The 27,789-nt window shown below is 36.8% G+C and overlaps 2 protein-coding genes across 2 annotated transcripts; one reads left to right on the forward strand and one right to left on the reverse strand.

The window, feature by feature from the left end:
• Positions 1-1,571: 1,571 nt before the first annotated feature.
• LOC108679526 lies at positions 1,572-24,405 on the reverse strand. Its single transcript, XM_018168157.2, has 25 exons — positions 23,834-24,405; positions 23,301-23,650; positions 22,500-22,713; positions 22,065-22,201; positions 21,269-21,406; positions 20,113-20,220; positions 19,224-19,307; positions 18,368-18,496; positions 17,879-17,995; positions 17,334-17,458; positions 16,389-16,569; positions 15,448-15,585; positions 14,960-15,115; positions 14,219-14,372; positions 13,467-13,664; positions 12,783-12,930; positions 12,122-12,200; positions 11,770-11,823; positions 11,200-11,377; positions 9,532-9,775; positions 9,109-9,261; positions 8,287-8,440; positions 7,755-7,774; positions 7,434-7,527; positions 1,572-6,511 (listed from the first exon to the last, which is right to left on the reverse strand). The coding sequence occupies exons 1-25, from the start codon at positions 24,168-24,170 to the stop codon at positions 6,488-6,490; spliced, it is 3,714 nt and encodes a 1,237-aa protein (XP_018023646.1). The 5' UTR covers positions 24,171-24,405; the 3' UTR covers positions 1,572-6,487.
• Positions 2,699-5,503, forward strand: LOC108679527 (suppressor protein SRP40). Its single transcript, XM_047885591.1, has 5 exons — positions 2,699-2,768; positions 2,926-4,203; positions 4,507-4,570; positions 4,945-5,018; positions 5,307-5,503. Exons 2-5 carry the CDS (start codon positions 3,189-3,191, stop codon positions 5,501-5,503), a joined length of 1,350 nt encoding a protein of 449 aa, XP_047741547.1. The 5' UTR covers positions 2,699-2,768; positions 2,926-3,188.
• Positions 24,406-27,789: the final 3,384 nt, after the last annotated feature.

Raw genomic sequence — 27,789 nt, forward strand, 5'->3', positions numbered from 1 at the left:
GCATTACTCCATATTTTAATCCAACAAAAATTCACGAAAGCAACAATTGAATAGATAAACTTTTGCATGAAGTGTAGTAAATTAGAAAATATATTATTAGTCAATATATTTTGTGCAGTCAATCCCTGATCTGTTGGTGCAACGAATGATATGAGCAGACATAAATGACATTGCTTACAGGAAACGAAGAAGACATGAAAGAATCTTTAACTACGTTTGTAGGAGCGTATCGTGAATAATTAGCTTTTTTATTATTTCGTTTAAAATAAGCTACAATTTGACAAAGCCATTATTAAAAAATTCGTCCCAAAATGGTCGGATTGAGTGATTTTTTTTTTATCCTGACTTATTCACAAATTTTACTGCTTTGCGCGTCTATAAATTATATATTAAATTTAAAAGCTAATAACGTTCACCACGCACTAAAGAATTTGAAATTTTATTATAAGGTCAGTCAGAGATCGCTGGGTTACTTTTTCACCGGTCCGACACTTCAGCGAACTCGCGTGCGAACTCGCCTGCGAGCTGGAATGGAAAACCTAACTTAATTTTCAACTGTGGCACGCATAACTCCGTCAATAATGGACGGATTTTCTTCAAATTTGAAATATAAGTAGATAATATCAGTACGCTGCGGAGGGTATTTTTTTCAAATTTTTTCATCACTAATTTTTTTTTTTAATACGGAAAACCTAACTTAATTTTCAACTGTGGCACGCATAACTCAGTCAATAATGGACGGATTTTCTTCAAATTCAAAATATAAGTAGATAATATCAGTACGCTGCGGAGGGTATTTTTTCAGATTTTTACGTCAATTACTTTTTGTTAATGCCACAAAATACTGAAACAAAATCCGTTCATAATTGAAGGAGTTATGAGTGCCACAGTTGAAAATGAAGTTCGAGCTCGCAGGCGAGTTCGCACGCGAGTTCGCTGAAGTGTCGAATCGGTTACTTTTTCCCCATTGGAAATCCTTTGTATTGGTAGAATCGGCATAGCTGAATAAACCGCAAATAAAAATAAAATCCTGATAATATTACAACATGAACACAAGCGAAAGGGCTTTAAAATTTCACGGGCAAAGTTTCTAGAAATTAACTTTGTTTTAGGATACATTTTCCTATTTCAGCAAATCGAAAAACTGGCCGCGAAAATGTCCTACTCTAAGTGACAACCGTACGTTTGCTCATTTTATAACTCATTTGATTCAACAGCCAAGATATAACCGTTTACTCTAATTAATTATTTGAAGCAGAGTGTTTATGATTGCTAACTTTGTTTAGTTAGAGCATGGGAGGATCTTGGCCACGGGGTTGATCACATTTGAAGTTCCAAATTCTTAAGGCAATCGGAGTGCGAGCTTACTTACGATGTAACTAAATTTTCCAATTCCTTAACTTGTCAAAATCGTATTGTGAATGTTTACGTAGAGAAAGCGTTAGCTAACGCATTAGTTACCATGGCAACGGATTTGCCAACAACACTGATAGAATTTCAGTTCTGCGAGGAAATGAACATCTACGCAGAAGCCGAAAATGAACAACATCAAAGGTAATAACAGCCAAAAAGAAGTGCAATAGTAAAAATTTATTTCATATCCTCATCCAAGCAAACTGTTTAGTAAAAGTTTAAAATAGTCTTCAGTGATTACGCTTCATCAGGAGAGATCACCGTAACCTAGCTACGTTGGTAAGGATTTCGCTAATCAAAATGAATGTATTCCAGGGACATGCAGCGTCTCCGCCTGGAACAAGAGCATCTTCTTGCCCAGGAAAAATTTGCAAATGAGTAAGTAAAGATTGTTGGTGTAAAGGAGAGATTATTGTATCTTTGCTTTGCATCTTCAGCTCGGCAAAACTAAAAGCAAACCTATACAGTGAAGAAATTAAATAAAAAATGTTGAAAACATTTGAAACCATAAATAACTTTATATATAGGATACATTTGGCCACATATTGTACAAGTTAAATACTTTGGACCAAAGTTAAGTACTTTGGGCCATGTTTAAGTTCTTTTCTCTAAGAGCATATTGATAGTAGCCAATTAAGTGATGAACCTCGATGAACATAAAGTTTAGGGAAAACATTGGGAACTCAAGGGTAGCAAAACATTCAAAATGACACAATTTGAATATTATATTTACTTTATAAGGTACCGAGCGTTGCTACAGCAAGTGCGCCGCATGCAGTGTCGGGTGCGGGACCAGCAGCTACAGCAGGAAGCCAGGGTGAAGGATGTGCTCAGGAACGCTGACAGGATTACGAAGGAATGCCTCAGGCAACACGAGTCCTCAACCAAACTCAGAGTGAGTAATTAGGCACTTCCTACCAACCGAACCATATTATACATACAAACTATAATATGGGGCAACTTAATTACTTCATTTGAAATTAGAAAAGACAACGTCTACTTTACTCGAGCCTTAAAAAAAAAAGTAAAAAAATTTCCGGAATAAATTGCGCTTTTTTCAGGGAAGAATAAACATTCAATGTCATCGCATCCAGCCGAACATCAATAAAATGACTAATTCTGGGACGCGATTTATAGTCTAACTTCTACAGGAAACGTGTGGATGAAAAGAATTTAGTTTCTGGTTATGTTCAATCAGCAGTAATAATAACGCAAGGATACATTTGGCATCCGCGCTAAAATTTGCACTAGATAACTGCTAAGGACTTCCCAACTTTCACAGAGAGATCTGTTCCGTGGCAAGTCTACCACGTATGACCAGGGCACCTCTACTTCTCACCTGACAAATATTGCTCGTAAGTTATAAAGGTTATCATTCAATGTACGCCTGGAATGCCAGCAATTATTACAATACTTCAAAATTGGACGATTACGACTCACTTGCATCTCTATAACCAACTGCAGGTCTGACTTCCCCGATATGAGCAGTCTAAATAAATGTATTTGTTTCAGCATTACCTGATGGACCCCTTTTCAACAATCTGTTCCCCTCGAGAGGAGCCTACAGTTCAACGACGTCCTTCCAGAAATTTTTAACAAGTCCTGCTGGATTCGACATCGATGAAAATATTACAGTTGCGCAAATAAGCTCAAATCTTAGATCACTTTCTCCGAGTGTCAACGCTATTGATAATCTACAGCAAACTTCCCCACATTTTCATGATGGCGGCCCCGGTTCAAGTTCGCCAACCCAACAAAATACACAAGGAAACAATATGCCAGACATGGACTTGCATAGGGATAATACCATGATATCAAGTTTCCTAGAGGCTACAACTAATAAGACCGTGGAGGATAATGCAATCATCAGTAACATTCCATCAACACAAACGACTGCCAGTGTCGACGGTGCTGTAGCCCTCACAGAAGCCAACAGATCTCATGGAATAATTACTGCAAGTCAGAATAGTGACTCAGGTCTTAGAGCGCCAGACTCATTTCTGAGAAGTAGGTCATCAATTCGGCCATCTGATGCAATTTCCATGGGAAACTCAACCAAGCTGCAAAGCCCTCAACAAAATGACGGTCTTGTATTTGAAAAGGAAAATGGCGATAAAGAGAGTCACGACGGTTCATCTTTCGACAATTCCGAGGATCGGTCGGTGAGCGAAGATGAGTTGGAAGTTCACGGCGAGCAACTGGTAGAAAATAATAAGTCAAGCCATCCGCCTACAACGACGTTAAATCAACCGCAGCAGGAGAGATCCTCTTCAGCAAAGGGGCCTACTGCACACGGTGATAAACACGGTATTCAAACTAATAACAAACCGTCGCAGATCTCATTTTCACACGAAAAAGCAAACCATCAAAGTCCAGCAGGTTCTGAACAATTCAAAATGCAGCAAGAAAATAGGATGTCATCGAGTGATTCTTTCATTGCTAAATCAACTGACAACAAAAGAGGTGAACAAACTATGAACATGATGGAAAAACCGGTAGCAGCTCAGAGATCACGAGCAGTCATTAATACGACGACAAATGTAAATGCAAGGGGCACAACTGAAATGATTTCAACGCCAGTAACTGCCAGCACCGTTTCGAAAAGTAATTCAGTCAACACAACATCAATGCAGTCAAAGAATGGCAGTGAAGGAGGCGGTAAAGAAGCCCAAGAACACGAAACAAAGAATAAAATAATAGAGACAGCAATAGGAGCAAAGAACGAGGCAGAAACATTCATACTGCGGAGCGACAGCGATGATGACTTCGATGATTTCAGCGCGCCGATAAGTGAGTCTCGTAAATGTTATAGAACCAAAGTAGAACACAGGATGCACATACAACTTGCAAAAATACTGCTATGTAGATTTAGATGGAAGCTTAAATGATTCAGGTTTTCGACTAAAATTCGAATACAAACTGCCACGCGGTGCCAACTCAGATCTTGTAGAAAATATAGATCGCAATTGAGATAATGAAGCAAAATCAGGTGAAAGTTCATTAAGAATTATTAAATTAGTTAAAAAAAATAATTATTCTAAAGCCAAGTATTTATGTTTCAGAATTTTAAAGAATATTGAATTTCGTGGGCAGAAGCAGCACCCTTCGCCAGTAAGATTACTACGGGAGGCTTTGGAGGACATCCCCCGCTAGAAACGTGAGTAATTTTGTCGTATATAATCACCAATCTTTTCCTCTTAAAATACAAACAGAATTATTTGCATCGGCTGGTTTATAAGCATTAAATTAAAATTACGTAATAAGAAAATAAATTCATAATGGCACGGTAAACTCAAATAGTGAGGAGATCTATCATCGAAATTCAACTAAACATGGACGAAAAGGTACCTAATGAAATGTGCACTGTTCAGTGTCCAATCCACGACCTGATAAGCCCTGCAATCTTGATTAAAGTAATACTTCTATAAATTACCGTTTACTATCAAACACATTTAAAAAAAGTCATTCAAGTTATTCGTAGTAAATAAACGTCAAAAACGAGACAGCTATTGAAAGTTTGTCTTCCAACAGAGACGAAGACAGCAGCTCTGACAGCGTCGAAGCCAAGATACAAGAGGCAATGAAAGCAAGAGATAATAAAAAAGGCAAGTGAACACAAAGAAACAGTTCTCACCACATAAGGATTACAAAAACTAACCTGAATGATGTAATAAATGCGTCTTCCTGAAACAGGCTTAACTAAAGCTGTTTTAAGAGAACACTCGCAAGTGCGTGAATTGTTCGACTTTAGCTTCGCCAATTTGAAAAATTTCAAAGAATTTACCCGAACTGGATAAAAAAACTTAATATTAGTCCCAAGAAATATTATTTAATGAAACCAACTAGTAAGTTTTAGTTTCCACACGTCATGAGCAACAACAACTTTTCCACAGCAAACGAACCAAATGGCGTGGAGCCAACGACTTCACAGTCGACATTTGCTGCCACGCGCACGGCGCCTCGGGCGACGGTCAGCCAAGCAGCGGCTTCACCCCAGGCTGTGGTGAGCCACGAGACAGAGAGCGAGTCTGACAAAGTTAGCGCGCCATCCGATGATCAGGATGATAGTGATGATGATTTCTACAAGTAAATACAATCTATTTCTAGTCCTACAATTTGAAATACAATCTATTTCAATTTCTACAATCAATTTAAATACCATCTTGCTGGTAATGGTAGATGAAAAAATTTCTAAACAGTAACTATTGTGAGAATTTGGAAAGTTGAGTTAAGTAACCAAAATTAAAATTTAATCTCGATATGGACGTCAGTATTAAGAAGGTATCAGTCAATTCAAGTAAAAAAAAAAAGAGGTTTAATGACGATTCATGACACTTGTACTGTAGCGACGGATCTTGAAAGATTAATTGGAATATCAACTTTAAATATATATAGATTTTCATGGTAATGTATTTAACCTTGCGAAGTTATTCAATTAAAAAAATTTTCTCTTAGATCGACCTTTCTTATTTAGATCATCCATTAAGAAAAAGCGTAGTAATGATATCAATAAATTCTATACATCTACGAACAAAAAAGTGCATGTATTTGCTAAGGAATAAGGAACAAATAAATTTTCGAAATCATCTATCAAGTTTGTAAATTTCAAGACCAATGGTTTGCACTCGACACTGATGTAATGCCATATCGCAAAAATCGCTGCAAATAATAAATATGAGTTAAATGAATGTGGTCAGAATTAAGGATAAACGAAAAGGTAATATGAAACATCCAAGGTGGAAGAAATTATACAAAACGTCAATCAAGTTTTACACATTCTTTCAACCTCACTCCAACTACAGAACTTGCTTGATTCCGGGCAAGAAAGTGATTTTTGATAAACTCAAATAGCATTACTTCTTTATGGTGTCGCTTCTGAGAAAAAATTTAGGGATAACCTTCTTCGATAATAATTCTTCAAGTTATCAGACAAAAACTTGATGAAATTACAAATATTCCGTAAAAGATTAAACAAATCATTAGCTATCTATAACATAAACGTAAAAAAATTCCAAGCTCTTCAGGTAGACGCTTATGTCGCTGCTTGAACTCGGTCGAAGGGTCTGCCGGTTCATCAGTCGAGCTGAGGAGTCTTCCTCTGAAAAATGAAGAGAGGCATAACAAAATTAAATAAATAGTAGTAGTAGTAGTAGTAAAAGATTTACTAGCGCTTCAGATAGCTATCTATTTCGCGCCGGAGGTGAGGTCTTCAGCTACGTCAAAGATGTTTGGTCTCTTCCGTCTTCAAGGCTTATAGCCTGATCCATTTTAGGCGCAGGGGCTGGGCGGTATATTCCCTGCTCATGGAGCGAGGGTCCGCTCCGACTTCATATATCAACTCCGGCGTAAGTTTAGTGAGGCTTGGTCTAGGTGATGGCATGGTGCGATTATAGTCTCGCTAAAGGCGGTGGTGCAAGTGCATATGACCGACCGGCGGTGGCGTTACGGGGTCATGCTAAATCTCTGGCAGCAGGTTGCATTCCATCAGGTATCGTCTAGCGTGTCCATTTGAGAGCCAGGCCGTTTCCGAAAAGGGCGTTTTGCCATCTCTGTTAGTCTGGACTCTCCACCCGAGCCACCCGGCCATGATTGCATCTGAGGCCGTACAGCCTCGGGTCTCATCGAGACACGCAAGCCCCCCCCCACGACAAGGACGAGATGGCACGGGGGGTTAAATAAATAAATATAATTATCTTTTGTGTTTATAAATAGTAACACTATTTATGAATATTATATAAATAATATATAAATACATTTATCGTTTAGATTTATAAATAGTAACACTATAAATATTATATAAATATATTTAATATATATTTATCTTATCTTTTATATTTATAACTATAAAAGAGTGAATTATTTTTAACAAGTGTACACAGATTTCATAAATTCACCAGCACATCAAATAAGCATTCTTGCTAATAATAATAATAAAGAACAAGGTTGCATCTACGAACAAGACAATACTAAAAATATTAAATGGATTAGTTAACAATCAAGAAACATGAGAGACGCCACACCAGTCGCGTGCTGCTGCGCGTGGGCGGCGGAGTTCCCTTCACAGCCTTGGCCGCGTCACTTCCGCTGCCAGGAGACGCTGCCCTCTTGCGTTTTCTATAAACAGAAATAGAAAATTAATTCTAAGTGAAAAAGCTACTGAACAAATGTTGAAAACTATTTACAAAATTGAAAAAAGTTTTCGACAAAACCAAGAAATTTAATAAATAGCCCTCAATTTACAACAAGTTATTTTTTGGTGAAAATCTAAAAATATTCAATGCAGATTAAAATAGCTGCAGTTGGGGAAGTAGAGATGAGAGGAGGAGTGGAGAAGTCCATACCTTTCTCTGATGGGCGCCACCTGCAAAGAAAATGAAATGGAATTAAGAATTGTTAGTAGCATATTGTGATCAATCACATTTTGTGCGATTTACAAGAAATGAGGCCGCCGAAAGACAATATAGTGTTTTTGTCCATATAGTTGAGTATGCATTCGTGGTTACTAAATGTCCCGGACGAAGTCAAGATATTTCAAGTTGTGATCATAACAGGGCACAAAATATTTTGATGTCATGAAAAGCTGCACTATTCTATACATTTCACTCGCAATAAAGTCTTGTCTTATAGGATAGGCTCACGTTAATTACGTCTTGACCTTTCACTGTACTCTCGTTAATTACGTCATGACCTTTCACTGTACTATGTTGAACGCGTTTAAATTGCGCCAAAATTTAATTTTAAGGGGTACTTGACAGTGCAGCTACAAATGAAGCCACTTTAATCAAGAAAAAATTCTAACAAGATCGCCAAGAGCGCAAGAACAAGACATGTAAAATTCGTAGTAAGTTTGATTCGGAAGGGAGCAAGCAGCACCTCCTGAAGTATGGCAGTCGCGGCACCAGAGATGCTCAGCTGACTGGAGGCATCGTCGTCGTCGACGTCGTGATTGTTTTCTCTCGATCCCTGCCAGTCTGCCTGCTGAGCAGCGTACTGGCGCTGCACGCTCATCTCTTGCGCCACAGTAGGCCTGGGCAATAAAAAATACATGGATTAACGCGCTTTAGGTAATAAATATTACATGAATTTTTTGCTGTACGACCCCGGCCATCCGGGGTCGTAATATCAGAACTGGATTAACTACACATAGCGGTCAAAGATTATGTAGTGGCCTAAGTACACGCAGCGGCCGATTTATCGTTTGAGATTGTCGAATGTAGCGTGAAATCAGTCGGTAATTGGCTGGCGGAGTTACGAACTCACAACTATTCTGATAGTACAGCCTCTGATCCAGAAGAATTCGTGTCCGCAAATAGAGTAGATATTCTAGCCAAATGTAAGGTGGACAAAATACAAGTTCAATGATGCTGCATAGTTCTCAATATCTGTACACTGTACAGAATAATTAGAACAATACATTGGCAGGAAACCAGTAATTAAATTTCTTGCAAATGTTAGACACAAATATTGATGAGCGAAGTGGGAGAAGATGAGTAAAGTGAGCAAAGATGAACAAATTAAGCTAAATACACACAATCCCTCACGAAATACAATAAACAATCACAATTCATGAGGTACCTACGAACAAATTCCGGATAAAAGTACCATTCTCAGCATACTGACAAATAAACTACGATAAACAGTCATAAAGTCCCTTGTAGCAATAAGAAAAAATACAATAAAGTCCCAGTTCCTGACCTGACGACGCTCATAGCTGCAGGCAGAAGGAAGATGGAAAGGAAGCGATGCCACAGGAGATTGTCGGCCTCAGAGCGGGCGCGTTGTTCCTCCGTCGTCAGCCTCGACTCTTCGGCTGCGTCTTCTTCTGAGTCAGACGAAGACTCGTGTCCTCTGAACATACGTGCGGTCAAGAATAAATATAACATAATATATATCAATATAGCATTAATCATGATAACATTTTGCTAAAATAAAGTGAGACCAAATTTATTTTTAATTGAATGTATTACGTTAAAATACGTAGATTCATCGAGTTTTGTGATAAAAAAAAAAGAGAACTGCACGTCATTCTTCCTTTGTAGGAAAAATCAGCGCAGCAAACGTAGCGTCTGAGCCAAAACTAGACGTCAAAAGCAACACATAAAATGGAACGTGGCTTACTCATTATGTTTGAGCTTTGATTTTGGCAGTAGATATTTTGTCGGACTTTCTAGAGAATACTTCTTAAGAGGACGGTCGGGTTTCTTGTAAGTCTTCAGATAATTTTGATCATAAGAAGGTGATGAGATGGCTGGAGTATTGGAATGCTCGGTGCTGGCTGAAGCGACGGCGGTAGATTCACCGTCCGTAGAGTCGGTATTCACAGCAGTCAACGACGCGTTGGGCGTCAGGCTGCCCTTGGGACCTAAGTGAAGTGTAAGGTATTACTGACAGTGAAAATTATTATTATTTTAAATAGCTAAAAGAAGCTTCATACTGAACTCGAGCTTGATAAGAGATAGTCATCTACCAACAAGTAATGGTGGAACTTAAATGCTTGAGTATATATGTATAATGCCAACAATATCCGGTTAAATTAATGTTGACATCTCTTTAGAAGAGGTTTCAAATTACAGTAATATAAAAAAGCGTGATTCTAAACATGAAATGCTGATGCTAATTGAACCTTTTTGAAACTTCCCCGACAGCAGATGTCGAAGAGAACACAAACAATAATAACACAAGTAAATCCTTCCATCTGATGGAGAGAGCAATCAGACGTTAAGCCAGCCTCTCAACAGCTTCCAAGATTAAGGAAAAGTTAAGTCATAACTTTAGGAAATCTAAAATTTGTTTTATGACGAAGAGGTGAGACTATAATTCCTCTATTAGTCAACGGGTGAAATTGTAATTCATTGAATAGTCTATAGGTGAAACTGTTATTCGTTTAATGGCGTAAATCTGACATTATGATTCCTTTTTTAGTCTATAGGAGTACTTCGTCTATTGTCTCTTAAATAAAATTCGTATTGAAGACTTTTCGCACTTCATAGGTGCAAATGTACCTTCACTCGATACGATAGTAACGTAAAATAATGCAGCCTGATGAGTGTTAAATATCTGCCACTTCCCTGTACAAAGTGATTAGGTTAGCTCTATCACTTATTTAATTTTAATTACGTATTCAATTACATACAAAAAATTTGGTGCTGACTGGAATGTGTAAGGGAGCACAATCCTGAATTCTTCGCTCGTCAATGACCTCACGTATGTAATAGCTAAACTTTGTGCAACAGCGCACTTCAGTATTTGTAAACATTTCTTGGCATATTAGAAATAGCTTTGACATATTAAATCTGCAATTAAATCCATTCATATACCGTGTTTTGCTCGATACTATTTACTAAGCTTTAAATTAGCTGATGTTCAGTGTTCGTGCTTTGCATAAAATGAAACATCGGTACCAAGATTGAGTTAGAAATGGTAAAATAGAAAGAAGCAATTTTGATGACAGGATAAAGCAGAGTAGTAAACGCTGCAATTAGCTCGTACAATGAATAAAATCTTACAAAGCTTCCATATCAATATCCACGTAAATACAACGGTCAATCGTTGATAGCAATATTGAAAATAATTCGGTGTTTCTGTACTATGCTTCAGTCAGCCATCAAAATTAGCGCACTTTAGATAATTAAAACTTACCGTCGCAAAAAATGTGTCATTTTTGCACATATGTACAGCAATGACCTAAGCTTTGAATACAAATATTACATGATATAATATATTATATTTATAATAAATATAATATTGTGTTGCTAAACTATTACTCAAAGAATAAGAAAATTATACCTTGGTACTTGGATAAATTCTTGCCAGTCTTGTATGACTTGTAAAGATCAATTATGCTGCGCTTGGCCCAAGTCTTCTTCTTTTTCTTCAGCCTGACGTTGTTGAGGCCGCCGTTGCGGCGTCTGGCTCCTCTAGGTCGCTTCAGTTGGTTCTTGATGGACAAGTTAGACGGCATCACCTGAACGGCGGAAAATTTCCTTGTATATACAACAAACATAATAACTGTAACTGTGAAGCTGGATGATATTAATTACAAGCAAGTTATCAACTGTAACTGTGAAGCTGAATGATAACTGTAACTGTGAAGCTGATCAATAACTGTAACTGTGAAGCTGAATCATATTAATTGAAGGCAAGTTATCAAGGCTTTAAATTCTGCTATAAACAACAAGCGGAATCTCAAAACCATCAATCTCGTTAAGAAAATTTTGATTTTTTGGAGTGATTAATTGAGGCAGATTCGAAAAATTATTGATATTAGTTGCAATAATATATTAAGTGAAAAATAATTATATAAAATTTAAAAATAATTCTATAAAATTTGATCGAAGGAATTGCTTTTGAACTCACGGACGTGACGTGTATCTTTCCCACGGAGCCAGGCATGGGCAGACGACCTTTGTTCTGCTCAAGAAGCATAAATATCAGGGAAAATCTCGAGCTAATACCTAGTAATAATATCAATAGTATAAAATGTGAAACATTCTTTGACGATTTCTTAAAACGATAAAAGATAACATTCATGAAGAACGTTATCCCACCGCTACAGCTTAGTGAGGTTCTTATGGTCAAGCAAAAATCTCATATTTGTTACGGAATATAATGAATACTAATGCATAACCAATTATGTACACAACATGAAGAACAATTCTGTCCCGAAATTACGCCAGTACCAATTTGTTTTATTTGAAGAAAAACTCACATAATCATCGAAGGCCCCCGAGAGGCTGCGTAGCAAACGAGGCTTCTCACCCAGCGTGTACAGCTCAGGGCCCTTGAACCTGAACAAAATGACTATTAGTTGCCAGCTGAACGCAAATAAAATGCACTAAGTAACACTAAACTTCGATGAAAACTTTTAGCTTACAAAAAACTTTTTTTTTATCAAAAAAGTGAAAAATATGAATTTGTAAAAATGGAAAGAGGCAAGAAACTTCCATCGAATATGTATTGAATTGAGAAATAGGAATTGCCACAGTTTTTAAACAACGAGCTCCAAAGATTTTAACACATACGGTACATACAAATCATCATAATAATGGACCCAAAATTTAAAGCCAGAAACTTAAAACCTCTAATAAATTTACTCACATTAGGTAAGTAAAAATTAGTAATCAGTAAACTTAAACCTATTGTTTCCCTGACTACTGTAAATTCAAATGAATACGCGTATGCCATCTGGCATATTCAAAGCATTGTCATTATAAATAATGATCATTTGAGAATTTACTTCAAAACTTAAGTAATTTAAAATCAACAGGTAAATCTAAGGTTGGTTCATAAGATTAATTTCAAATAAATAAAGAACTAAAATCAGCAGATTAATTTCAATTCATAAGGTTAATTTAAAATAAATAAAGAACCTGTGCAGCACGAATGAGTTGTTGGCCATGATGCGCAGGGTCTTCCTATGCATGAGGAGGCTCTGCAGCGCGCCTACCGTCGCGGCACACGGCGCCAGCAACGGCATGCTTTCTGGTACAGCGTCCTCAGAGCACCACACGCACGGCACTGATCATGTCATGATATAAGCGTGAAAGATGAGTGTAAAACATACGGTACAAGGTACACAACACACGGTACAACGTACACAACACATGGTACAACGTACACAATACACGGTACAACGTGCACAACACACGGTACAACATACACAACACACGGTACAACATACACAACACACGGTACAACGTACGCAACACACGGTACTACCTACACAACACACGGTAAACCACACACAAAACACGGTACAACATGCATGCCAAAAAAAATCCATATTTACAATCAAGGTTTGATTTGACACTTAAGGAACATTTCTTCATTAACGTTGTGCATAAAATGGTCACTTGTCAACATTCTACACTTTTCTCATTTAAGTGTAAACACAGTGAACAAGTTTACAACAGGTCTGAAATACTGGACGATCTCCCATAGACGAAATAAATGACAAGGAAATTCAATTAAATATGACACAAACAAAAAACGACGCGCCAATTTATCACAAATGATAATATAATAAAGCTTTAAGAAATATTGCCAAAGCTAACACTGATATTCGGTGGCAGCGTCCTCCTGGCGGCCAGTCTTGCAGGTGTGATGGTTGATGGTGAGGTCGACGAGGCCGAGCTCAGCTTCAGTGACATTGTAGTCGTCAGAAAGAGCGGGTAGATTGCAAGACTGCGGCGCCATGGGACGCAGCTGAAACACCTTCAGCAGCAGCTGCAGTGATGATACCGCAGCCATGTCTGAAATTTTGTTATAATTATTAATTTAATGTTCACGAATGAGAGTCAAACGCGATTTATAGCGCGGTGCCTATTTTAAATCAACTAGACGTGGCAAAAAGTAACTCGAGAATTGAACGGACATGAAGAAACAGCACAAACATTTATGTCAAACGAAAAGCATTTACTTGAATGAGAACCAATGTAAATCGAGTACCAAGTACCATCAATTACCAGAAACTAAGTACCAAGTATCTAATAATAGACTAGACAACATCGGAAATTGATAAAAAACACAATAAGTCAAGTAGTTGACTAGGAACGAAGTTGACTTTTAAGTCACTGAAGTGCCTGGTACCAAGCAGTTACAAGAAACTAAGCACCAAGTATCTAATAATAGACCAGACAACATCGGAAATTGATAAAAAGCACAATAAGTCAAGTAGATGACTAGTAACGAAGTTGACTTTTAAGTCACTGAAGTGCCTGGTACAAAGCAGTTACAAGAAACTAAGCACCAAGTATCTAATACTGCATAAGACAGCATCAATTATTGCTACAATAGCAGTTGTTACCAGTAGCAAAGTTGACGGGTCTGTTGCTGATGTGCCTTGCAGGCATGAAGAAGTCCATGATGATCTGCTCTGGCCACGTCAGCGCCGACGGCGTACGCATCATGATCCGACGTCCATCTATCGCCTTGGAATTCTTTCCTCCAAACGAATTTTTCTGGTAAAAGAATTAAGGATTTTAATTCTCAGATTCTTGTTAAATAGTTGTCAGTTATAGCATGGGATTTTATACAGAAAATTGGCAATTCAAAAAGCAGAATGCCAGTCAAATAATCCGAAATTTTAGTAGCAGAAGTGTTGTTAAATAACAATAAATTTTCGTAGCAAAATACTCTAGAAGTATCTTTACGAAAATCAATCACTTCCCATCCAATAAGTACCTATAATTTATTACATTTCTTATCTTAATTGCTTTTTAGCTTATGCTAGTAAACGAAAAAAATGACGAGGAAGAAAAACAGACGTTCTTGATGCAAGTATATCACTAATCGGACCTAATATTTCTAGTGAACAGAAATTGAGATTAAATGAGAAGAGAATGTTTTAATATCACTCGTAAATGGGAGAACTAGTGACTCTGGATACACAGTGCAGAACAATATGATAAACTAGCAAGAAAGCTAGATGAAATAGTTTAAGTTTATTAGGAAAGACTCCTTGGTGGCCATCTGGTGGAGGTGGTGCATGTGCAGGTGGTTACCTTGGTGGCCAGCTGGTGGAGATGATGCATGTGCAGGTGGTTACCTTGGTGGCCAGCTGGTGGAGATGATGCATGTGCAGATGGTTGATACGGAGCCCCACACAGACGGGCTTCTCCTTGGCTATGACGGGACGCATGTGGTGGTCGTGCTGCTTGTGCAGCCTTGCACGACGCTTTTGAAGCTCATGCATTGCAACTTTCTGCACAGTCAATTAAAAGTTTCAGTAAGAGATCTCACACGAATCTTCAAGTTTCTAAAATAAAAGAATAAATATTACGAACAAGAATAGAAATTCAGAACTCAAGCACATAAAATCAGTCCAGATGACATTTGAATACTACATTTAAGGATTTAAAATCATGAGTAGGCAAGGATTAAATAGGCATGAATTTCAATAAGTAACAAAATACTAACAGAGAAAACGTTAGCATATTATTAACAGGCGTGTCCAATAATGATGGACATGCCCATTTAAATGGTAATATAATCAAGATTAATTACACAACTACTCATTGGCAATAAGCAACGTACGATGTGTTTTCCAGCATTGACTTTATCAACAATTTCACGCATTTCGACAAAGTCAGACTTGAGGAAATAAGACTTGAAGAGAGCGATGTCCTCCTCGGAGCGAGTGATGGACACGGGGAACAGGGGCGGCATTGTGGTCTGTAACATAGACACTCAATTAGTGAGGGAAAACCTGGACGCTCTCCTCAAAATTTATTCATTTGTATGACTGATGGTTGTAAGGCTTTGATTAATCTGTATATTAACACTGATTTAAAAATAGGACAGACATGAGAGCTCATTTAAGCAGGATTTTCCGGTCGTCTTGACTGAAGCAATGATAGTTTCATATAAAGATATGATAATTTTTGTGGAATTTGCTCTTATTTTAAATTTGTAATGAATTTCAAATCGAAGCAAATGACAGACAGTAATGCTTGACTCAAGCAAATGACACAAGTGATTCAAACTTTATACAAGGCCGACCATTTCTTCACAAATGGAAAGAAAGACAATTAAGATTTTCGAGATGATCATAATATTCAGTGCATTTTATAATTATTCTTGTTTCTATATGAAGTAATAAGATAATGATTCAAACATTAATCATGAAATATGACAAAACATCGAAAATGTCAAAAAGTCTTCGGTGCATAATAAGTAAGAATATTAATGTTGCTGTAAAAATTGAAATATTTTAAATTTTACTTTATTTTAAATTATTCAAGTGGTTAGATGCATACCGTAATAAGTAAGAATATTAATATTCCTGTAAAAATGAAATATTTTAAATTTTACTTTATTTTAAATTATAAAAGTGGTAAGAAGGCGTCAGACCTCGTCAGAGAGTGAAAAAAAGTCTTCAGTGCATAATAAGTAAGAATATTAATGTTGCTGTAAAAATTGAAATATTTTAAATTTACTTTCTTTTGAATTATTAAAGTGGTAAAAAGGCGTCAGACCTCGTCAGAGAGTGAGACCTCCTGCCAGAGCTTGAGGATGAGGTAGCGTATCCTGAGCATAGCAGCGTCTTTGCCGGACGCCGCAAAGCCGGGCACGGACGCCAGGCGTCGCCAGAAGCTCGTGCTGAGACTCGCACGCTCCACGGCCTTGGTGAGTGACAGCAGCTCTCTATCCATCTCACTGAAATTTGTTAGAATATTATTCAGCAGGTGCAAAATGCCTGAACATTCTTCGTCCATCTCACTGAAATTTGTCAGAATATCATTCAGCAGGTGGAAAATGCCTGAACACTTTTCGTCCATCTCACTGAAATTCGTAAGAATAACATACAGCAGGTGCAAAATGCACAAACACTCTTCGTCCAGGTCACTGAAATTTGTCAGAATATCATTCAGCAGGTGCAAAATGCACAAACATACTTCATTGATCTGACTGAAATATGTCGGCAGGTTATTTAGATACTGAAAAATGCAGGAGAGTCTTGTTGCCAAGTAATAAGAAAAAAGGCTACGTAAATGTTTGGATCAGAGAGGGTGCAATTCAGGATATTCGTAGTTAACAAAATACATTCCAACAAATGGGACAACTGATAAATCTTTCGGAAATGATTTACATCATAAAAAGTTGAATGCCCAATGTAGCTGGCTTCATAAAGTTAAATGACATCTTTAATTCCTAGAGATCTTTTCAAAAATTTACCCTAAACGTAGGAATATGGATGATTTCTCAAAAACACCAAACTATACAGTTAAAAAAAGCAAATACTTATAACAGCTAAGAAAGGCCAGTAAGCCAAAGTCGGTTTGTGTTAAAGCATTAGATTTTTGTTAGGAACTCAACTGATCCATTCCATCATGAATGAAGACAATGTTACAGAACTGTCAATATAATCTCATTTATACAATAATTAATTTCATATCATTTAATGAATCGCAACTACTCACTGAGTCCATTGAGACAAGAATATTGGCACAATGATGCGTCGGAATCTATCTTTGAGCTGTTCGTAGTTGCGTTGTGGCATGAACTGCACAATCTGCTGCAGGTTTAGCCCGTACTTGTGCAGGCCCTGAGAAGAGTAGTGAACTGTTTATAAATTGATTTATACATTGATTTGATAAACATCAATAAAGCTACATGCAAGGTATAGCATCAATTCCTTATTCCATTAATATATAAAAAAGATCTTGCAGCACCATTTAGTGAACTAAGCCAAATAACTCATGATTAAAATATAGTAATGCTGTTCACTTGCTGCTTTTATTATAGGTTCAAGATGATTGTCAGGTGCTGATAATTTCTTTTAATGAAATGAAAAATAGAGAAAATTTTATATTTAACTTAACTGATTGTAACATCATTTGATGATGAACCAAGATTAGTAGGCTCCATCACGAGCCAGTGCTGAAATAATTAAATTTAAGGGATCTTTTCGCAACAGTTAAATGAAAATTTGCAGCACAGATCAAAATGAAAGAAGCTTTAGTACCCGAACAAAGAGTGTATCTTCATGTTTGTTGAACGGGCCTTTGCGACGGTTCGGGTTCAGTCTCTTCCACAGCCCTTGCAGCTGAGTTCTAGTGAAACCTGGCATTTGCTGGTGCACCTAAAACAACAGAACACAACAAAATTTAAATTTACAAAATCTAAAATTATTTAATACATTTATAAATCAGGGCCCATACTTTCAAAACTCGCTAAGTGAACGTAAGTACTTACGCTCTATTTTCTTATCTATGATTGGTGGATTTTGCTTGAAAGGCCGTCAATGATTGGCGGATGAACTTACGATATCTTAACTTTTTTGAAAGTATAGATCAGAGCTACAAATAAATTCGTGTGATGAGGAAACGATGACATAACATAGCCGGCATTATTCAAACGTACCTAGAACTCCTATTAAATGTAAGGATACACAGACAAGGATAAATTTAATCATTAATTGAAACATTTTTGCATATTTTTATTAGAGAATTACCTGTGACCAGGGGATGTAGTCACCAACTTTGAGGTTGTGTACGAGCTTGAGCAGCTGATTGGATTTATCAGGTGTGAATTTGGGAGGATTCAGGGCTGGATAGATGTAAAACTGATATCGCCGGAATACCTGAGATCAACACGAGTAATTTGAAGATAAATGAAAGACTGATAACAATGGAATACCTAAGATCAACACGAGTAATTATCAGATAAATGAAAGACTGATAACAATTTGAGACCTAAGATCAACATGAGTAATTTGAAGATAAATGAAAGACTGATAACAATGGGGTACCTAAGATCAACACGAGTAATTTGAAGATAAATGAAAGACTGATAACAAGGGAATACCTGAGATCAACAGGAGTAATTTTCAGATAAATGAAGAACTGATATTGACGATGACGAGATATCTAAGAGAGATAAACACGAGGAAATTTCAGATCTATGAAGAACTGACACTGCTGAATGCTGGTGCAAGATCAAAAAAGGAAATTTCAGACCTATGAACCGCTGAATACAGAAACTGCAGAAGCAGTAATTCATGTTTTAAACTCTAAGAAATAAAATCGCTTCTGATATTATGCTTGAAATTTCGAAATTTGCCTACATTGAAAGCATGATGTATAACTAAGAGGGACACTTAGAGCACTCCATGCTACTTTACGAATAATTACAGCACTGCAAGTGATATGGATCATGGCTCATGAAATGAAATCCCAACTAGATAATAGTGTTGCAAGTTTCGAAGTACAATATTCATGGTGCAATGTTCAAGGTACAATACCCGTAATGCAAGGTTCAAGGCAAAATATTTATGATAGAAAGTCCTTTACCAAAAGTTGTGATCATACCTGGAAGGCTGAGCGAGGCTCACTGAGTTGATTGGCGATGGCTTGCCAGTCCGGCTTAGACGTCCCGTAGCTGCGAACAGCAGCCTGGAACGAGAAAGGATTTCAAACAGTAAATGAATTTCTTGGCTATTCTAAGAACTTTAAAATTCTCTCAGTATTTAACGATGCAAACAGCAGCCTGTAATAAGAAAGGTTTTTAACAGTAAAAAAGTGGCTTGGCAATTCTAAGAACTATACAATTCTCCCAGTATTTAACGAATTTCAGCAACACAGGACGTACAGTAAAATGAAGAATAACTCATGACAAACTCTTTCATGACTAACAATATCTCAGAGATTGCTAACCGTCTCTAAAATACCAAAGATAGAATCCATCATAGTTCATCGCTTCCAGCGCCTCAATGATTGATTGGTCACAAGCCTAAGTGAGCATGGCAACTGAATTTACTAATCATGATTTAGCTACTTTAAACAACAATAAAATTTTTAATTTACATTCATGAAGCAAAGGGGACTGCAATGAATGCAGCCCCCATAAGGAACAAATTTTAATTTGTTTATAAGTAAATAAATTTGGCAGCAATAAAAATGAAATTCTCAATTGGCAAAAAGAATGTCAATTTATTTTCATTTGAAAATGTATTTGAAAGTGTGCATATGAATAATTCATACCTGCCACCCCTTTAAGCATATAATATGCAATATAATATTCACACATTAACATTATAAGAAGAGGAGCACACAGAAAACTATGCTAGTGTTTCTTCAAATGATGTCAATGAACTAATAACAGGCAAAATGTGTAATCAATATCAAAGTAATGACATTCTGGCAATAAAATCTTCCTTAGTAAATTCCATTGGCATAATTACAGTATAGGTTAACTGACCGATATGGCAATATCGTCTTCCTCTGAGAACACCTTTTGGCTGATGTTGGGGCTGAGAAGAGCCTGCCAGCGGAGCTGACACTCATCAGCAGAGCGGTGACCATCACTCTGCCCATCATGTGATTTTACATTCACTTATGATATGTAATAATGAGCTGGTACAGAGGAACAAACTACAGCTCAGTCATGCTTTCCATATGCACACAAAAAAGTGTTTACTCACATTACATTTCTATCATACACACACAAAAAAGTGTTTACTCACATTACATTTCTATCATACACACACAAAAAAAGTGTTTACTCACATTACATTTCTAACATACACACACAAAAAAAGTGTTTACTCACATTACATTTCTATCATACGCACACAAAAAAGTGTTTACTCACATTACATTTCTAACATACGCACACAAAAAAAGTGTTTACTCACATTACATCTCTATCATAGACACACAAAAAAGTGTTTACTCACATTACATTTCTATCATATGCACACAAAAAAGTGTTTACTCACACACATATTAGTTTTGGATGGCAGAATTAGTTGATTTATACGCGTGCGATTAACGACCAGAGAATTCGTTGATTTAAATTATCAAAGAGTCGGGCAATTCTTCAGATGACGTTGGTAGATCGAAAAGCATATATCAGGAAGTAGTTTTAGTTTATTAACGATAATTTGATAATTTAAATCAACGAATTCTATGGTCGTTAATCGCACGCGTATAAATCACACACATATGCATACAAAAGGACCACTCACATCTAGAAATTTCCTACAATACCACATCAAGTAATTTTATAAAATTGAGAAATTACTATAATATGCACACAAAAAAGTTCAACATATATAGACATTCCTTTTGTAAAAGTCGGATACATTTATAAAATTTTTTTGTATGCACACAAAAGAAACTTTTCTTCTTCTAAAGAATTGGGTTCCTCAAGCCTATGTAAAGAATACAGTTTTCTAAATTAAATTGAGATGAAATAATACTATTGACCTGAGAGAGTTTATAAATTTCACCAAAAAACATTCAACTCTTTAAAAAGGAGTGCTCGACTTACAAGATAGATCTGTATGATAAAAATTTTTTCCAAGATGAAAATGAAGAATATTTGACTGGTTTTGTAGTAAATTTGTACCCACCGTTTGTGCAGCTATCCTGATCCAGTCAAGTTTGAGGTGAGCGGGAACAGAGATGTTGCGTACAGGCGTTCCCTGCAACTCCTTCTTGTCATCCTCACACTTGACTATCTCAGCTGACAACGTAGCCAACTCTATGTCCTGAACACAGAACAAATCCACTAAATTATGGACCTATGTAAGAAGTCCAGCAGCTATCTCAATCAATCGTCAGTTATGGAAAGATCGGGTTCCAAAGGCCGGATCCCTTGTGAATCAAGTCAGGAAAAATTCAAGAATCAGCAACAGGCCATGGGCCTCTTTCTTCAGTGCCAACACTTCTATTTTATTCTATCCTAAATGGGAACTATGCCACTGATAGTCAGACTCAGACAACCACTGAAATAATTAACAGAGAATATTATATTTAGGATAAATATCTTTCCACATATATTCAAACGCAATAATTTTAGGTTTGATTATTATGGGTTAGGAAGAACTTCATTTCAAAGCAGAACTGTTTATCTATTCAAGGGTATTCATTGATATTGACTGGCTAACTTTTTGGAAAACTAGAGCTTACATAGAAATGATTTTAAACACAAGAAAACTGTTATTCAACCTAAAGGTATTTTTTTAATCAAGGTTAACACATGAAAACTAACTTAAAATTATAAGAAATAACCTTCTAAGTTCCCAAAACAATGATAATTAATAATGTTTCAATTTTTTTAAGTTTAAAACATGACCTGATGAAATCTATACATAGTTTAAGGTAGGTAGAAAACAAAGCAAGTAAATTTAGAATAGATAGACATACTTGAAATGATTCTGAGTTGGAAAGTTTTTTCATTTCTCTCTTGAGGGCATTTAGATGCTGCTGCAGTAGCTTGATTCTCTCTTGCTTGGCTTCAAACTTCACTCTTTCTTGCAGTTTGTGGTCTTCTTTGGCTGACCCTGAAAAGTGACAAAACTCTTATTAGGATAACTTAATAAAAAATACAAAGATTTTATAAAAAACATGCTGACTAATATTAAATTTATTCTCTGTGAAGTAGTCATCTGTCAAATCAAGAAATTCCAAAATAAAAAATTTAAGCATTCATATATATTATGGACTTACCAATATTATGGTATTATATACTCAGGTATTTTATATAATAATATAGGTATTATATCCCTATATTATGGACTTAGACTTTTATTATGGACTTAATAGTCAATAATATAAGTATGTTATGGTTAGGAGACCCACATGGACGTTGACGAGTTTGGTACATGTCCAAATAACCAAGTTTCAATCTCTCCTTAGCATCTTCATTCATCGGAGCTGGCATGCCAATTTTTGTTTTGAAATATGGTCGACAGAAAGAAGAGATCCTCAAAAAATAGCGCGAGTCTGAGGCACGCATTTGCTTTTCATCTTCAATTGTGAGCCGTTCCATGTCTTCTTGGTCATGTAAAAGCAACTGAAAATTGAAATTAAAACATTAGGAGGGCAAAAAAGTTATACCATAAAACAGAGTGACTTGGACCATTGAGGGGATGACTTGGACTGTTTTTACGTTTAAGAAAAGAAAACCTTATACTCAAAATGTATAAGCATTGATGGCTCTTAAAGGACCATGAGATAACCTACAAATGCAAAAAGATATAAATCTTATATATGTACTATGTGACTATTTATGTCGCAAAAAAAGTAGGAGCTAAAAATGGTCAAAGTCACCTGGTTCATGGTCCAAGTCACCCTGTTTTGCAGGAATCAAGCATGGTTTAAAAATTAACTGTGAACAGTACAGAATTTCTTTCATTACACAGATTAAATTTAATTATAAATAGAAATTCAAACGATTAAAGGAGTACTATCAAATATAAATTATACATGGTAATAGGAATATTTTCAAGAAATTTTGACTAATTCAATTATATATATATATATATTTACCAAGCAACTTCACAACTGAAGACAGTACAGTTCATCACATGTTCAATACATACTGCTCTTTCATAAAGAAAATTCTGCTTAAATTCAAATCTTTGCAATTCAAGACTTCACCTGCCTACGGAGGTTTCTCTTCAGGGTTTCTTCCAGTCTTTCTATGCTGAGGGAAAATCTGTGCTGTAGAGCCTGGTTGATGATGAGGGCTTTCTCCAGAGAATCTGGAGCACCACTGAGTTTCTCTAGCAGCCTTTTGCCATCTTCCAATATGCCAGATGGATAAAAATCACTTGTATGAGTGCTCTGACTATCACCCATGCTCACATGGCCAGAAGACAGAACAGGGATGAAGGGGCTGTCTGCTCTTGATGTACAGGAAGAGTTTCTTTGATTGAATTCTTGGTAATTTTTCAATCTCCCAGAGAACTCAATCTCTCCAAGAGATGAAGTTTCAGGAATCTCCATTTCTGAAAACAAGCCACATCATAAATATGATAATTTTATCAGCAATAATCTAACTGCCAATAAGCAACTGATATAAAAAATGACAGCAATAATTTTCAATTATTAGAGTAGGAACAAGCTACAAATAAACATGGAATATTAATTCTGTAAATCACCATTGCAGACCTAGCTTGATCACTACTCACTCAGAGGCATAGCAGATCTCTGTGAATCAAATCTACTGTAGGCATAATTTAGGTTTTTCATTTCTTGGTGCTGCTCTTCTGATATTTCTCCTTCATAATCATCATCAATAACATCATCTTCATCATCCTCTGCGAACTCGGAATCTGAGAGCTTCAGTTGCCCTCCCATAATTTCAGGGTTGAGGTTTAGTTGATGACCTATAAATGGTTTCTGGTCCTCACAATTATGATCAAGTTCAGAAAATTCTACATCTGCATCAGCAGCAGGAAGCAAAGCAGAGCTTGAGCCAGCCATTCTTTTATGTGGCAAGTGGCCTGACAGACTAGGAAGAGGCATCTTGAAGTTTTATTACAATCTCACTTAAGCAAATGCAACTTTCATCAATGTGAATATATATATGATCAATACTTATGAAAATTTCTACTGCTGTCCAAAACCAGCAGGAAAATGCTCAGGTTTCATTAGGCATTGACGAAGATAATTGAAGTTTAAAAGATCTCAATTTGTTGAAAGAGAGAGTTTTAGATTCTTCAAGTCAGTCTAGGGTCTGAAAGGTAAAAAATAATGGAATTAAATTTAAAAATACAACTTACTAAAATCATAATTCCTTGAAAAAACACATTTAGAAAAATTAAAATGGAATGGACTACATTGACTTAGATACTATAATTTAGTACCGTCAAATGGGGTAATAGGGGACGGAAGGGGTAAATTGTGCCAGTCATCCCACATTTCGTAGAAATGTTGTGGCAGCTAAACTTATCAAAATATTGTATAACTAATAATAGTGGCATAAATTTCAACATTTTTACTATCAATGTAGCACAAGGGGAGTTAAGAAATCATACATTTACTACCTCTAAAAAAATAACTGGAAAATGTGTGACAAGTGAGATTTTGGAAGAGTACTTACCTGGACTATGGTCTTCAGCAAAAAAAATATACACCATATTAAAAAATTTTACTTGCATAAAAGCTGCAAACAGGTGTTGTCTAAAAAGATGTTTGACAGAATTTGCAAATTTCAGTAAAAAAAACAGCGGCTATTTTTGCAAGACGGGGTAATAAGGGACACCTCTAAAAACCCATTTATACTAAAACCTCAATTAGCAAAGGCTATGGTTAATCAAAAAAAATCAATTAACAACAAAAAAATTTGATCAAATTTACCTACCCAGCGAAAAATTCAAATAACGAACAATTAATGTATCATCAGTCATTACCAAATTGTGCAAAGAATGTCATCAATAGAATTGTGCACTGGGCAACATAGAATGAAAAGTAATTAGCCTAAACTATGATTTATTTCTCCAAAAAATATGATGGTTGTCACTAGAATATTCCTTTCTGTTTCAGGTATGTTTTTATGATATTTTTTGTTATAGTGAATTCACTTGACCCAATCAAAATGGTGTGAAATTACAAGCCATCCTGTAAGCTTACAGATACAGAAGAAATGCTGTGCAGCTGCTGATATGAAGCTTGCAGTGGAAAAGGTCATTGTCAATGTTCAGTGACATGTTTATGGATATGGTAATATCACATCAATAATACAGTAATGAATGAATATGGTGATTTCATATCAATAAAGGATAAACAAGTAAAAAACACAGAAAATGTCATTTATTCTACATCTACATCATCTACAATGATAAAGGAGGTCTTCAGAGTACTGTTAGTAATGGATGAGTACACTCTGCATGCTGCAAACATTTTAAAATTGAGTTTTATTTTAAGTGTCCTGGATTACCCTGTTCCCAGGCGTAATTTGGGATGGTTTTACTTTGCGTCTGGCTCTGGCACCTTACAAATAGCATATGGAATTTTTTTTAAGATGCCATTTGATAGCCCTTGCAAAGAGCTATAAAATGAGCCTAAACTTGTTTATGAAATGTTTAATCGTAAGAAGTTATCAAGAGTTATTAAAAAAACGCTCAAAACTGTTCCAAGTAGCCCCGGTTGACGGTATATGCAGCATTACAAGACCACCAATCAGCCGCGGACTAAGCCATCCGTCGGTAACCAGCCCAGCTTTAAATATCAGGAGCTTTACGCCACCATATTTTGAAGCGAATATCCCAGCGGGTACTGGTTATCCACCAGACCGCCACTGAGTCTGAACGTTGTATCAAATGGTGGTGGTGGTGATTGGTGATTATTGGAGCTTTGAAGACTTGTCCATGTAGCTCCACAACTGTATGGGAATATGTTGCAGACAAAGCCACAGCAACTGTGGATACATGAAGAGGATTGACAGCACAGAGCAATGCAAGCATTGCAACAATAGCTAATCAACAATTTCAAAACGAGGGTGTATGTTCCAGTATCATCAATCAGGGAATATTTTGCTGAGGACATTACATGGGTCAATATATTTCAAAATCACATAATGATTATAAACAAGTGTTACTCTATTATACTGAAAGTGGTACAGAAAACATTCAAATGTTGATGCTAGTGTAACCCAGTTAGTATCTAGGGGATGCCCTACCTTGTGCCACATATGAGAACCAGTCAGCTAGATAAGGGTCCAGCCTGGGCAGCTCAACCTGGAGCCTCTTGAGGCCAATAGGCCTTGTACAAGTAATATCTAATTTAAATGTGCAAACAAAATGGATCTCTTATGGGCAGAGTTCTGAAGAGGCAAAGGATGATGAGGATACATGACAGACAAATAAAGGCACCCTTCACAAATGCAGTCATTACATTAGTCAATTGATCTGCACAGAGCGCCCCTACTTGAGCTGCTGGGTGCACCAGTGGGTGCGTTTATTGAAGATTCGAGATAAGGTTAGTGCCACAGATTGTTATTCACAGTTAGTCAACAAGGAGATGCTTTTTAGGTTTTAGCTAATAATCAAAATTCTATTTACTATTGGCAACAATTGAGAATACCTTACACCAGAAGTTCCTAAACTAGAATTACATTTGCTTCAGAGCATTAATTGCTGTCAGGTAATCAGAAGTGGCTTTGATTATTCTAGTCTGCACCTCCAGTGGGAATGGTCCTCCTCCAAACAAGTTTTTTATTGTTAAATTCACATTCAGTATGGTTAGTGTGTTAGTTAGATTAGTTCTGAGTAGGGAATGCAGATGGCAATGAAGCAATAGGTGATCAATAGTTTCAGCATGCAGGTCACAGTTACACATTGGATTGTCTAGCATCCCAAAGCGAGCCATGTGTGCTCTCACGCCAGCATGTCCGAGCTGAAGTCTAGCTAGTGCTGTCTCAACTAGTCTGCTTTTGTTTGATGCCCATAGCCAATTCTCTATTTTGTCTTTGATTTGGAGGAGGAATAAGCCTGTTCCAGAGTCATGAGTGTCACCAAGCCACTTTTGCTGCTAGTCCTCAACAAAAACAGAATGGAATTTCCTTACCGTCTCTTCCTTCGTCATTGGAGTAATGGTATGATACCGTGGGGCATGAGCTGTTGAAGTTGTGTGATCGGCTGCCTCATTCCCAGCAATGCCCCAGTGCCCTGGAACAAACTGGAGTTTGATTTCATGTCGAGTTGCCAGCACCAGCAACTTGTCTTGGATCTGGAAAACAAGGTGCACATAAGATTGAGGTTTCCTATCTTTGATTAAATATAATGAACTAAGAGAATCTGTGAAGATGGCAAACTTTTCACAATGACTGAGGTTGTTCTGGGCCCACTCAAGTGCCTCTTGGAGAGCAAATAGCTCAGCTTCTAGGACTGAAACCTCAGGTCGCAGTTTCCAATTGAGTGTAACACCTTTAGAAGGCACCACCATGGCTGCTGATGACGAGACTACAGGCTCAGTTACTCGTAAGCCATCTGTGTATGCTGCTGTAAAGTTGGCAAAGTTTGTCTGCAGGAGGTCTTGGAAAGTTGGAAGGTTTGTGAAGCTGAGTTGGATGTGAGGCCCGATACAGGAGTTTATGAGAATGTTGTTAGGATGTGCTGCTGGATGTTGAACCAGGGTGGAAGGG

This window comes from Hyalella azteca, unplaced genomic scaffold (genome assembly GCF_000764305.2).
Source record: "Hyalella azteca isolate HAZT.00-mixed unplaced genomic scaffold, Hazt_2.0.2 contig2480, whole genome shotgun sequence".
Taxonomy (NCBI): domain Eukaryota; kingdom Metazoa; phylum Arthropoda; class Malacostraca; order Amphipoda; family Hyalellidae; genus Hyalella; species Hyalella azteca.